Source organism: Miniopterus natalensis, chromosome 2 (assembly GCF_054644295.1).
Source record: "Miniopterus natalensis isolate mMinNat1 chromosome 2, mMinNat1.hap1, whole genome shotgun sequence".
NCBI classification, from domain to species: Eukaryota; Metazoa; Chordata; class Mammalia; order Chiroptera; family Miniopteridae; genus Miniopterus; species Miniopterus natalensis.
In genome coordinates this window covers 108,627,459-108,642,879 of record NC_142082.1, presented here as the reverse complement: position 1 = coordinate 108,642,879, position 15,421 = coordinate 108,627,459, and the positions used below count along the sequence as shown (strand labels likewise).

General features: G+C 35.8%; 1 protein-coding gene across 2 annotated transcripts in view; it reads right to left on the bottom strand.

Moving 5' to 3' along the window:
* Nucleotides 1-15,421, bottom strand: part of CEP83 (centrosomal protein 83) — a 100,957-nt gene that overhangs the window by 61,000 nt on the left and 24,536 nt on the right. For both annotated transcript variants that reach the window (XM_016215233.2, XM_016215234.2), the window contains exons 2-3: nucleotides 3,548-3,820; nucleotides 2,956-3,106 (exon numbers count right to left, since the gene is read on the bottom strand). In XM_016215233.2, coding sequence (XP_016070719.2) covers nucleotides 2,956-3,106; nucleotides 3,548-3,720 — 324 coding nt within the window. In that variant the 5' untranslated portion in view covers nucleotides 3,721-3,820. The remainder of the gene's footprint in view (nucleotides 1-2,955; nucleotides 3,107-3,547; nucleotides 3,821-15,421) is intronic.

The window sequence follows — 15,421 nt, the reverse complement described above, 5'->3', positions numbered from 1 at the left end:
TTTTTGAAATCAATAAAGATTTTTCTTTTTCTAAATATACTGTATGGACTTAATGGCAGATTAGACAATGCAGAAGAAAAGATTAGTAAACTTGAAGACATGACAACAGAAACCAGCCAAAATGAAACAAGACAAAAGAGATTAAAAATAAACAGAACATCAATGAGCTATGGCAGAAATTTAAGTGGCCTAACATTGGAATCCCCAAAAGAGATGAAAGAGGAGGCAAAAATATTTGAGGTGTCAAAAATTTTTCTAAATTTGATAAAACCTATAAACCCACAGACTCAAGAAACTCAATAAACCCCAACCACCAGGAAGATGAAGTAAATACAATGGCATGTCAATCAAACTGGGCAAAATCAGCAATAAAGAGAAAATCTTAAGAAAAGCCAAGGAGGAAAGACACTGCATACACAGAACAAAGTTAAGGATAATAGCAGATTTCTTATATAAAACAACATAAATGAGAGGACAGTAGCTTTAAAGTACTGGGGGAGGGGGGGGGTACTGTCAACATATAATTCGTTATTCCGCAAAATATCTTTTAAAAAAATTTTAGATATATAAAAGCTGAAAAAGTTTCTCACTGAGGTCTCTGAAAATGGGTCTCTATAACACTTTTTTCTTTATGATCTAAACAGCTTATTAAAAACAAGCATATACACACACACACACACAATCTGTCTTACCTCTCTCCTTCCCCCTCTCTCTCAAGGTACACATGCACCACAGACAAAGAATTAGAGGATTTTCCCCATGCAATTTTAGAAGGAAATCATGCTGTGTCTTGGACTTCTAATGGAATACTGCCACTACGTGTGTCAATGGAAACTTTTAAGAATGCTTTATCATACAACAGTCTGTCATTACCTATATTAAATCTATAAAAACAAATCTTTAACACTCCAACACTTGTCATATTAGTAATATAAAATAGACCAATATATTTCAAAGAATGTTTTAATTTAAGGGGGCAAATATTGCTGTGCCAGATATTCTTAAATTAATGACAAACTGAGTAACAAATTTTGCTCTGAGCTGCCTAGCAGCCAAATAAAATGATAAACTTACTGGGTTATATAGTTTTCATTGCCTGGTACCAAAAAGAAGCATACAAATTTTTGGTAAGATTATTTTTCAAAATTGTTATCAGAAATATATCAAATGACTCCCATATTTAAAAAAAAACTTTTGTTAACATGGAACATAATAACAATATAATAATAGCTAACAATGTTCTAACCACTTACTACATCAAAGCACTATACTAACACTTTCTATGCACTGTTTCATTTCATCTTTACTATCATCCTATGAGCCAAGCACTATTATTATTCTCATTCACTAAAACTACATGTGACAAAGAAATATTCTTTAAATGAAAGCCTTTTGTATAGCTTTTCCATAAAAGCCAAAGGGATATTAAATCTACTAGAAAAGGCATTTTGCAGGTAGACAAGATAATATATGTGTATTTTTAAAATAATCACCTTTCATAAACCTTAGTTGAACTATTCCTTGCTGATCTTACTCTAGTTTACTGAATTTTACTCAACTCACAATTTGTACAAAATTGCAAACACCCATTAAAGCAAAGAGCTAAAGTGCTTCAATATATGTACAGATTATGTATAATGTTTCTTTAGCTTATTTCTGCCAGACAAATGTCACATAGAAACCAGGTATGTTTACCTTAAAAATGCAAACTTTGCCAGATAAATTCTATTTTTCAGCAAACATATAGGAAGTTATCATGTGGAGAAATGTCCAAAGTTATTTTGTGTAGATCCAAGGAACAGTACAAGAACCAAAAGGGAGACTATAGGGAGGATGATTTCATTGCAATACAAGAAAGAAAATGCTTAACATACTCCAATTCATAAGTGGAACTGGATTACTTTAAAAGTTCACTAGGTTCTCTAGCACTGAAAGCACTGGAGCACAGAACAGAGAGCTGTACTGCATAGATGTTCCACAAAGTAAGCATCATGAAGGCTCCAACCCAAGCTTAGTGGTGTTGTTCCCAGCAGTGGAAGACTTCAAGAAGATACTGAATGACAAACTTCCAACACTGCTGTCAAAAGAATCCATGAATTGGATGATACGCCATACTAGATGCCTTGAAAAATGGCTTTTTACTTTATCAGTTTATGACTCCAAGATCAATAATACCTTAAATATTTGTACCAAGCACTAGATAAGCAGAAATACACAGCTGGTCCTATTCAGAGATTAAATGAATATAGGAAAATATCACTATTAACACCTACTAATTTGAAATATATATAGTAAGTCTGACTGGTGCTGAAGTTTGCCTTTGCTCTACTTTCTAGGCAAATGAAAAACAAAAAGAACTAAAGAAATTGTAGTCAGTACTTAGTACCAACTATCTTTTGCTTCAGAGACTCCATTTACCTTACATTATGCACATAAATTATGTGTACATATTGTTTTTACAGTGTCTTTTAAAAAGCTCCTTTAAAAAAAAAAAAACCTATCAATCTTCTTTAGGTTAGTTTCAGTTGCAATACTTAAAAGAACATTAGTAGCCTGGGCCAGTTTAATTCTCGGTGAGGGTACATGCCGGGGCTGTGGGCTTGATCCCCTGTAGGGGGCGTGCAGGAGGCAGCCGATTGAACCAACTGAGTCACATGGGCCAGGGCAATAAAAACATTTAAAAGAAAAAGAAAATTAGTAAATCTTTCTTTAAAAAAAATTTAGTTTTGAATTTTTAATTCAAACTGGCCTTTCCCTCAATTATTCTGAATAGTGAAATAGTATTTAAATCAGAATATTTAAGAGAATACAAATTTACATAAAATAACTGTTTAGTGTTTAAACGCTACATAGTAGTGAAAATCTAGACTATAGAAAGAAAATTAAATTATACCACCAAACTACTTCCACTAAACATCTGACAAGTTTTATATTAACTCAAATACATTTTCTTACCTGCAGCTTTATTTCTTCTAAGTCTTTAGTTTTCTCTAATAACTCCCTTCTTAGCTCTTCAAACAGCAGCTGAAATTTTTCCTGGTTAGTTTGCTTTTCATTTAACAAGTGTTTAAGTTCATTTTGTGACTTTGTGTACTCGTCTTGCAACCTGATTTAAAAAAAAAAAAAGAATTCAATTTTGTTTTCTAACTGCATTACTTTTTATGTAAAGTCAACGACACTACAGAAGACCATTATCATGTATTCTATTAAAACTGCAAATATCTTTTCTTTATAGAGTTTCACTTAATTATTAACACTGTAGTTTCTGAATGCAATTTTACTTTGAGGGGAAAAACAATTTAGCCACACAGATACATTTAATTTTATGTCTCAGCTACTTTCAAAACAAGACTTTTATAAATTCATAACCCACTTGATATCATACTTAGTTTGAATAAAGCAATATTAAAGCAAAAATTTTACTGTATTAAAAGTTTTAAAAATATATACTACAAAAAAACTAAAATTATACTGTATGTTCCAGAGCAAACATTTTTTAAAAAATTTTTAATCAAGCCCCTCATCTCCAAATTTAAGTAAATTGTACCTTGTGTGTTCAGCTTTCAGAGTCTGGTAATTAATTTTATGATGTTCACAACGTAACCTTTCATCAATTAACATTTTCTGTAACTCAGAGTCAGAATCGGTCAGCCCACAGTCTCCACCAGGAGGACAAAGGGTGGGGAGAGCGTCCGTAACGGTAGGCAAGCTGACAGCCATGTAAAAATAAGTTCTGGCTTTTTCACTGCCTTAGTTTTCTTCCCAAGATTACTTTCCACTTCCTTCTTGCTAAGACAGGATCTTGGGAAGCCAATTATACCTGCACAGAGAAATAAATTTAATTAACAATCAATGAACTCCTTCAGTGTTATATGGTTTTTATCACTTATTATTCTCATTATCATTCCTATAATAAGCCTGACTTTCAGATTTTCAACTGTTCATAAAACAAAATTCAAATATAAAGTTGAGTAATACCTTAACAAATTTTCTTTACTTCCACGCAAAGTTTCTGTGACCATTAAGGTCACTGCTTCAAGTATTAACATAATTAGAATACTGACTAGGTATACTCCTGGATTCAGAAACCCCAGGTGTTTCCTGAAGCTACTGGCTTTAACTTCAAGGGTGACTCCTGGTACAAAAGCCATATCCTGAAATCAGGGGAAAGCCACTTGGAACTTGGTAAGTGGCTGGAGAGAATCATAGTCTTCACAAAGATGACCTTCAGTAAGTAGCTGTGTGTGTGATTAATGCTACAAAGAGTCTTTTATTTGACATGAAGCGAACTGAGTCAAGCTGCAAATTCAGATATAAAATCAGTCAATACAAATACTGATCACCTCCTACATGTTATACACTGTGCTAAGAAAGGGAATCTAAATTACCTCAGCTACCTCCAAAAGCACTGACCCAGGATTATCAAATAACTAAATGTCTGTTTTATCAAAAAGTAAAAAATGGCCCAGATGGGCATGGCTCAGCGGTTGAGCATCAACCTAGGATCCAGGTTCAATTTCTGGTTAAGGCACATGCCTGGATTGCAGGCTTGATCCCCGGTCAATGACTCTCTCATCACCGATATTTCTATTTCTCTCTCCCTCTCCTTTCCTCTCTCTGAAATCAATATATATTTTTTTAAAAAGTAAAAAATGTAACAATGTTATTGTAAATAATTAAAAACAAGTTTTTAACCAAAATAATTCTGTCCCTTTTAAATTCATTAATCTTTCTCAAAACTATCATATATTTTTCCTAACAGCATCTCCCTCAGTGGGAGTTATCATGAATTACCTTTTTTATTATAAGACAAGAGCTTTAGCCTATGCAAACCAACCATTAAATTATTCAGTCCTACATCATTTCTGATAAATATGATATCTGCATATTACATTAGAAGACTTTTAAATTAAAATTGAGGTGGCTCTGGTTTCCTGTCAAGTTATATTTTAACAATTTTAATTTATTGACTGACCTGAGAGAGAGAGAGAGAGAGAGAGAGAGAGGAGGGAACACTGATTTTTTTTGTTCCACTTATTTATACATTCATTGGTTGGTTCTTGCATGTGCCCTGGCTGGGGATCAAACCCACAACCTTGGAGTATCGGGTCAATGCTATAACCAACTGAGCTACCCAGCCTGGGCCTCAAATCGTATTTTAATAGAGGGGACAAAGTCTTCAAGTATACTTTACACCTTACTCTTATGTTCACTGTGCACCGGGATTCAACCTGTACAAACGCAGAGTGCACTGTTTGCAGCAGCTGCCACAACATTATTCTGCCAAGAGTATACATTTGCCATAGAATTGTGGTAGGCAGTTAGAGCAAGGATGGTAGGCCAGGTACAAAAGGTCATCACCAGGGTGAAAAGCCCCGGGTGCCTAGTAATGGGTAAAACTGAGAAAACAAGGACCTCGCCCCCAGGGTAACCTTTCTTCTCCTAGCATAACAGGGGTAATGTGGTTTGAACCCCCTGACCTTTCATATCCCCCCCTGGTCATGCAGTTTAGACCCCCTGACCTTTCCTCCCTAGAAATAACATCTAGGCCTCAGCTGTATTTCAGCTCCAGGCCCAGAAAAGCAGCAAAACCTGGTAGGTGATGCCAGGACCAGCTGCACTGACTAATGACCCCCTGTCCTGGAGCCAACCAATCTGTGGAGACCATGACACTGAAAGGACACGTCTAGAAAGCTAATGAGTATTATATTGAGATCCTCCCCTGGGTCCTCCCCTAAGATCTCCACCCTTAAAAGCTTTTAGGAAAGAGGACCCAGGGACCCAGCCTACTCTCCCTCCAGGGAGCACTCCCACATCCCCACCCGGCGAGTTTTCATCCCTCTTTCTCAAGGCCCCCTTTTGCCTCTGTAACTTGTTCCTAAGCCCATTTCTTTTACAGATCACTTCTACCTCTGTGATTTTCTAAGTAAACTTATCTTATAGTTTGAGTCTTGGCTCTGAATTCTTTCCTAGCCAGAATTCAAGTACCAGGATTGCTGAACTAAGGTCAGGTCTGACCCCACCCATCTAATACCTCATGCCGTTCTTTCTGATGCCAACAGAATTAATGATTAGATCATAAAGCTGGCATGTAATTTTGCTTCTGCTCTTTGATCCAAATTTATTTTTAAGAGACACAAAACATACCATAAACCTACCTCATAGTTTCTAGTAATACCACCACAGGCCTTACAGGATTTAATTTTAACTAGCTAAAATCCAAAGCCACCCTTTAGTTACATACACTACTAGGAAAAGAAAGATTTCCAAGCTAAAATGAAATTTTTTGTCTTTTTTATTCCAGTTAAGTTGACAGTAAAGTAAATATTCTCACTGACTCCTACTTTAAAATGGTAGCTAAGTTCCTATGGAAATAAAATTCACTACCATCTAACCATTTTTGTAAAATAAAGTTAAAATTATTTATCTCCTTCCCTTTTGGTACTAGAATCTACTAGAAGTAGTTTTCAGAACTTTACTAATTTCAGGCTAACCCTTTCTCAATTACCATCATCATTACCTCATGTCCAATTCTAGCTCCTATGCGAACATGTACATATTGCCCTCTTGAATTTGGCCAAACCAAGAGGACATCTCTCCTGTTCCAAGATGATGTTTACAATTTCATTACCTTTCTATATGTTAATTTTAGTAACTAACAAAGGTAGAATACACTATCACACATCACCAGAGGGTACCACACCCCAGCGCATGATATACTTCCCCCAACACAAACACACAAATTAACAGTTAATTTGCACACACAAAAATCAATACTAACCTTTCTGGAAAGTTACCTGTATTGAAATGGTAAATCTACTTATCCCCTGGCCCAATTCTAGAAATTTATTGTATAAAAACTGGATGAGTACCCAAAAATAATTATATAAAAATTTTCTTTGCAACATTGTTTTTAATTAAAAAAAGAAACATGAGAAATAACCTAAACTTCAGTCAACAAAGATACATCTATACTATGCATTAAAAAGGATGTTTCATCTGTCCCCGTTGCCCCACAGCAGAATAAAAATTATGAGTGACAGATATATGCACATACATACTTACATATAGTCAAATAATTTACACCAAGTTGATAATAGTGGTAATTTCTGGAGAAAAAATAATAGGAGGACTCTCCCCATAGGACAGCTTGCTCCTTGTACTTCCATCATTTTATTACTTTTTAAAATAATTACAAAATTTTTTCAGATAATGAACAATTCTACTCTCACCCTATATTCAAATTATCTTAAACCAAATTCAACATCCTTGCTTTCAGTCTTCCTTTAACCTGACTTTCGAGCTTCTGGTATTGATACTAATATAACGCTATCATTTATCCGCACTTAATACTCCAAAGTCTTCTCTGCTTTCTCTCTCAACATCCCATATATAAACACCAAATACTCTTCTTTAAAATGCATTCCAGCCCAGCCAGGCGTGGCTCAGCAGTTGAGCGTCAACCTAGGATCCAGGCGATCAGGGTTCGATTCCTGGTCAAGGCACATGCCCGGGCTGTGGGCTCGATCAATGACTCTCTCATCATTGACGTTTCTATCTCTCTCTCTCCTTCTCCTTTCCTCTCTCTGAAATCAATAAAGATATATTTTAAAAATAAAAATACATAAAATAAAATAAAATGCATTCCATTCTCTCCATTCCTACTTAACCACAAAAAGTCAGGCTCTTATCATCCCATAATTAGTCCATTATTACAGCTTTATGTTATCTCTGCTTTCAACCTTTGTCTACCCCACAAAGCACTGCCAGACTAATATTCGAAATTTTGATTTGATTTCTCACTCTCTCACTCTCTCACTCAAAAGTTCCTATATGAGACAAAGTCAAAATACTCCAGCATTTTGAGACCCTACACAATCACCTCCAATCTACCTTGATTAGTCTCATGTCCTACCTACCATCTGTCAAAAATTTCTACTCCAGCTATGTCTCCTGAACCAATCATGCCTTTGTTCATGCAGCTTTTGTCTTGGTTTGTGAATCCTACACTAATGAAAATAGACTAAGTGTGGACTATAATCACTAACTGCTCTCTATTTCTGTGATTACTAGATATGAATAGGCTTAAACGGAATAGTAAGATTATATATTAAAAAGAATTTCTTGCCTCACACTTAAAGTTATAAGCCACTGGGTTGCATTTCCCAATAGCCTTTTCCAGAATTTCTCCTCTAAAAATTTTAAGAATCACAGAAAACTATTTGCCTATTTGTGCAAGTCTTATCAAGGTCAGAATAATTTTCACATATTTTTTAAGTATTTTGCACATATAACACATTCAGTTATCCAGTTTAATAGTAATTAATTTGTCAATAATAATCTAGATATTTGTTTGGAGGACTATAGAAAAGCCTCATAAAACACAATTCCTTCTCTGACCTTCAAAAGTGGTTCCATGATTCTATATTCAAGCTTACAAAGAAAGAAATTCTATTTTTTACACTAATTATATAAGGGAGCTTTTAGCTAAAAAGAGAAAACCCCAACTCAATTACCTTAAACATTGTGAAAAAATGTGTTTATACATGTATCTCTTATACCAAAAAATCTCAAGATAGTCTTCTATTTCAGCTCATATAAGAGTAGGTAATTTGGATTGAGCCTCTTAAGGACAAAAAAGTTAGATACATTATAGGCTGCTTTAGGAATCAGAGTAATTCAGAAGAAAGATATCTGATTAGGCCTCAAATTGCTCTAAAAAACTATTTCACAAATAAATAAAAAGTGACATAATAATAAAAAAGTCCACAGGAAGATAAAGCAACATGAATTAAGGCCACAAGAAAAGAAAAACAGGGTCTCAGTATTAAAGTCGTCAGACAATGATTTTGAAAGAAATTTTCTGTTATTTTTGTGTACAAGGCAATAGAAAACAAGGTTGAGAATTTTTGAAAGAATTAGAAATTATACAAAAATCAATTAATGCAATCCATTACATCAACAGGCTAAAACAGAAAAATCACATGATCATATTAGCAGATGCAGAAAAGACATTTGACAAAATCCAACACCCATTCATGATAAAACCTCTCAACAAATTAGGTACAGAGGACAACCTTTCTCAGTTTGATAAAGAACATCTACAAAAAAATCTATACTTAACATCATACTTAACACTGAGAAAATAAAAGCTTCCCACTAAGATCAAGAACAAGCCTGGCTGGGTGTGGCTCAGCAGTTGAGCATCGACCTAGGATCCAGGCAATCGGGGTTCGATTCCCGGTCAGGGCACATGCCTGGGTTTCGGGCTCGATCAATGACTCTCTCATCATTGATGTTTCTATCTCCCTCCCTCTCCTTTCCTCTCTCTGAAATCAATAAAGATATATTTAAAAAAAAAAAAAAAGAACAAGCAAGGAGGTCCGCTCTCACCACTCCTTTTTAACAACATACTGGATGGAAGACTTAGTTAATGCAGTAAGACACGAAAAGGAAATGAAAAGCATACAGATAAAGAAGGAAGAAATAAAACTGTCATTGTCTGCAGATGACATGATTGTCTATGTACAATATTCAAAATAACAACTTTAAAAAGCTCTTGAAACTAATGAACAACTATAGTAAGGTTGCAGGACACAAAATTAAAACACACCAAAAAAATCACTTTCCTATATGTCAGCAATGAACAAATGGAATTTGAAATGTAAACACAATACCAACCACTTACATGAACACTGCTCCCAAAATAAAAGGTATGACAAAATATGTACAAGATTTATATGAGGAAAATTCCAAAACTCTGATAAAAGAAATCAAATAGGGACTAAATAAATGGAAAGATATTCTATGTTCATGGATAGGAAGACTCAATATTGCCAAGCTGTCTGGCTAGAATTCCCACATGTTCACAAAGGAAGAACCTGAAGAGGTTATCAAGGACATTTAAGGAAGTGTGATCCTGAGCTTCTCTGGAACAATTTCAGTTCTCCTGATTGCCCTTAACTTTTATTTCCAGCTCCTGTTCTTTGGAAAATCTCCAGCGTATGTGCATTTTTTTATGATGTCTGTTCATAAAGGCAGCTCTGAAATAAAAACTTAAAATAAAATAAAAAATAAAAAACACAAAGAACTCAAGCTAAACAAAAATAAAACTAACAACCAGATTAAAAAATGGGCCAAAGAAGATATACGAATGATAGGGGAGAGGGAATCAACCAAAGAACTTATATGCATAACCCCTGGACACAGACAATAGTGCAGTGATGGCCTGGGGAAGGGGGGGAGGCTTGTGCGGGGTAGAGAGGGCCAATGGGGGGGAAAAGGGGACATCTGTAATACTTTCAACAATAAAGATAACTTTTAAAAAAAAGATGTTCAACATCATATGTGATTAGGGAATTGCAAATTAAACAATGAGATACCACTCCATACCTATGAGAATGTACTAAATCCCAAATACTGACACCACCAAATGCTGGTGAGGAGCCACAACCCCCTCTCACTGGTATTTAACCAAATGAGTTAAAAACTTACATCCACACAAAAACCTGTACACAGATGTTTCCAGCAGCTTTATTCATAATTGCCAAAACTTGGAAGTGACCAAGATGTTCTTCAGTAGGTAAATGGATGAATAAACTGTGGTATATCCAAACAGTAGGATATTATTCAACCCTAAGAAAAATGAGCTATCAAGCTTTGAAAAGATATGAAGGAACCTTAAATGTATGTCACCAAGTAAAAGAAGCTAATCTAAAAAGGATACACACTGTAGGATACCAGCTATATGACATTCTGGAAACAGCAAACTATGGAGACATTAAAAAGTTCAGTGATTGCCAAGGGTTAGGGGAAAGGAAGGGATAAATAACCAGAGCACAGAGGATTTTTAGAGCAGTGAAATTATTCTGTAAAGTACTGTAATTGCAAAATACATAGCATTATACATTTGTCAAAACCTACAGAATGTAAAGCACCAAGAGTGAGCCCTTAAGTAACCTACAGACCATTGATAAGTCAATGTAGGTTCACCAATTGTAACAAATGTATATCGCTCTGCGGTGGGATGTTAATAATGGGGGAGGTTGTGCGTGTTTGAGGGGAGGCAAGGGGTATATGGGAACCCTCTGTACTTTCTGCTCATCTCTGCTATAAATCTGAAACAGCTCTAAAAAAAAGAAAGAAGGAAGGGAGGAAGAAAGGAAGGGAAAGAAGAAAAGAATATATGACAGAAACCAGACATGCCCTGAAGAGCCTAAAATATTTAGTATCTGACTCCTCATAATAAAAGTTTGCCAAACCTTTCTCTAGAATAACCATTGAAAAATGCTAAAAGGATGGAAAAGTTTAAATTACTTAAACACTCTAAAACAGAGTTTCTCAACCTTTGCACTTCTGACATTTTAGATCAGACAGTTCTTTGTTGTGAGGGGCTATCCTATCCTTTGCAGGACAGTAAGCAACATTCCTATGTCTACCCAATATAGACTAGCAGCACCACTCCTCCAGTTGTGAAGAGCAAAAGATCTCTTTGCCAAGTGTACCCTAGGGGGCAAAAATCACCCCACCCCCGCCCCGCCTGTCCTTTGAGAACCATCCTTTCCCTGAGAACTCATACTAAAAGAAGGCAAGCTGGGAGATAAGAGGAAACATATAACAAGTAGAAAATGGAAAAAGTAATACAGTAGATTTAGACTAATTTATCAGTAATTACATTAAAGTATACAGAGTAATGCTTCAAATAAAAGAGAAAATTAAAAGAAAAAACATAACCCAACTATATGCCTTTTTTACAAGACATTTTTAAAACATAAGAGAGCGGGTTAAAAAAAGGCAAAAAGATAATGCAAACATTAATCAAAAGATATATTATTCGTATCTATAACTATATAACTATTGTATAATATATATAGTTTAACAATATGTATAATATATAACTATATTAACATCAGAAAAAGTTTATTTTAAGGCAAAAAAAAATCCCACTACTAAAGATGCAAAACAATTTATAATAATAAAAGGTTAGGTATACCATAAAGATGTGACAATTTTCATTTATATACATTAAACAGGAAAGGTAGAAGTGATCAGAGCTATGAAGAAAAATAGACAAATTCAAAATCATAGGGGAATTTAACCACTATTCTTAGAAATTAACAGAACAAGCAACAAAAATAATCAGTAAGACTATCAACAATTTAAATACAAGTAACCAACCTAACTGACATAATACAGAAAACTGTACCCAATAAACTATAGAATACACATTCCTGATAAGTAGACATGTAACATTTATAAATTTCAACTACATACTAGATCTTTAAAAAAATTTGTCAAAAATTTTAAAAGACCTAAATTATACAGATGATACCTCACCCTGGTCAGGTATACTAAGGCTGTGGGTTTGATCCCTGGTCAGGACACATAGAAGAATCAACCAAAGAATGTATCAGTAAATGGAACAACAAACAGACGTCTGTCTGACTGCCTCTCCCTCTCCCTCTCTCTCTCCCTCTCTCTCCCTAAAGATCAATTATTAAAAAATTATACAGTCTGGCCAGTGTGGCTCAGGGGTTGAACATCGACCTAGGATCCAGGAGACTGTGGTTGGATTCCCAGTCAGAGCACATGCCCAGGTTGCGGGCTCGATCCCCAGTGGGAGCACGCAGGAGGCAGCAGATCAATGACTCTCTCATCACTGATGTTTCTCTCTCTCTCCATTTCCCTTCCTCTCTCAGAAATCAATAAAGATATATTTTTTTAAATTATACAGAATATGTTTTCTGACCACAGTACAACTAACTAAAACTCAATACAGAAAGGTAAACTGGAAAAGCTGCTTATGTTTAGAAAGTAAGAATACATTTCTAAATACCTTATAAATCAAAGAAAAGGTCACAATAGTAATTAGACAATATCTAGAATTAAATAAAACAGATGTTACATCTAAAACTTGTGGGATAAAGACTTCAGGTTGTGGGAAGATGAAAGAGATGTACATTTCCCTATAAATCCCAGGAATGTAACTAGAAGTCCTGAACATTATGTATATGACAGACCTAACATGACTAAAAAATGAAGACTAGAAGGCAGACCTCAAGAAATAAGGACCAACACAGTGGTGAGTACCCTGTGTTTTTGTTTTGTTTTTTGAATATATCTTTATTGATTTCAGAGAGAGGAAGGGAGAGAGAGAGAGAGATAGAAACATCAATGATGAGAGAGTCATTGATCGGCTGCCTCCTGCACACCCCCAACTGGGGATCGAGCCCGCAACCCGGGCATGTGCCCTGACCGGGAATCGAACCCTGATCACCTGGATCCTAGGTCAAAGCTCAACCGCTGAGCCAGGCCCAGCTGGGCCCCTGTGTTTTCTTTTTCCCTCATATATGCCCAAGTAGGAGCTAAAGAAGTTGGCAACAGGTTCAGACCAAAAAAAAAAAAAAAAATTCTGTTCTCTAGCCAAAGTAACGATAGGGGAAGCCTAGCAAGATAAAAAAATTTAGACAATCAACTCCAGGCAACTATTACAGAAAAAAATGTGGTTCCAACCCATCCACACAAGCACAGGCCAAGTGGGGAGGCAAGGTTGTAATAAGGTATCCCAATGCCCTGCCTGGGTAGTATCCAAAAAGGATGAGTGGAATGGCCTGAGTGGCTCGATTGGCAGAGCAATCCCATGCACTGAAAGGCTGCGGGTCAGTACGCATGCTTGGGTCATGAGTTTGATCACTGGCTCATATAGGAGGCACCTGGCCACCAGACTGATGTTTCTTCTTCCCTCTCTCCCTCCCTCCCTTTCTTGCTCCCTACCTTTCTCTAAGCATGTCCTCAGGTAAGGATTAAAAAAGATGTTTTTTTAATTAAAAAAAAAAAAAAGAGGAGAAAGTTGGGATCTTCATTCCTGCTGAGCAGTAATAAAGCCTCATATTCCAGCAATATCAGTGGAGACCATATGGGAAACCTGAACTTTCTCCCTGCCACCAGTAAGGAAGTACACCTCCCTCACTCTGCTGAAACGCTGTCAGAGAAGGCCTAGTGGAAAATCAGGACTAGTACCACCACTCAGCAATAACAAGGCTGAGCTTTTTCCAGGATGTCAACAGAGACCACATGGGGAGAGAAAACTCCACGCCACCCAGCAATGACAATCTCCCCCAACTCAGATGTAAAAGGAGGCCAACTGGAGAATCTGGAATACTATACCAATCTAGCAATAATGAGATAGCATTTCCCCCTTTCCCCTGCCAAACCAGTATCAAAAACAGCCAATTAAAACAAAGGGTTTAAAAAAGATCAAGTCTCATAACATAATATCCCAAATGTCCAGGTTTCAGTAGAAAAATCACTAATCATACCAAGAATGGGGAAGATCTAAAATTGAAGGTAAAAACATGATAGGTGCCAACACTGAGATGACAAAGTTACCTGACAAAGATTTTAAAGAAGTCATGATAAAAATGCTTCAATGAGCAATTACAAAGAAGCCTGAAATAAATGAAAAAAAGGAAATTACAGCAAAGAAATATATGTATCAGAAAAAAGAAAAAAAAAAGACATAAAGAACCAAGTGGAAATTTTAGAACAGAAAAATACAATGAACAAAATAAAAATCTAAGCAGAGCCCTGGCCAGTGTGGCTCAGTGATTAGAGAATAGGCCCGCACACCACAGGGTTCAAAGATTTGATTTCCAGTCAAGGACATATACCCAGATTGCAGGTTCAATCCCCAGCCCTGGTTGGGGATGTGTGAAGGAGGCAACCAACTGATGTTTCTCTCTCTCTTGCTTGCCCTCCCTCCCTCCCTTCTTCCCTTCCACTCTCTCCAAAAATCAATGGAAAAATATTCTCGGGTGAGGATTAACAACAACAAAAAAATCTAAGTAGATGAGCACAATAGCAGAAAGAGAGGAAAGAGAAAAGAATTAATGAACTGGAAGATATAACATTAGAAATTACTAACCTGAACAACAGATAGAAAATAAACATAAAAAAATAACAGGTGTTCATGGTCTTGTGGGACTAAAATAAAACACCTACCATTTGTATCATGAAAGTATGATTCCATTTATATAAAATATCCAAAATAGGTAAATCCATAGAAACAGAAAGCAGATTGGTAGTTGCTGGGGCACGGAAGAGGGAAAAATAGAGAGTGACTGCTTAATGGTGCAGAGTTTTCTTTGCGGGGGTGATAAAATGTTTTGGAACTATTGTTGTACAACATTATGAACTTACTAAATGTCACTGAATTGCACCCTTTAAAACAGTTAATTTTATGTCATATGAATTCCATCTCAATTAAAAAAAACAGCTTAGCAAACTAGGAACTGAAAGGCACATCAAGTTGATAATATATACAAGAAGAATATAGTAAACACTATGCTTGATTTTAAACTTTTCAATGTCTTCCTCTGAGAATGTGCTCAAGACAAGGATGTCATTATCACCAATTTTATTC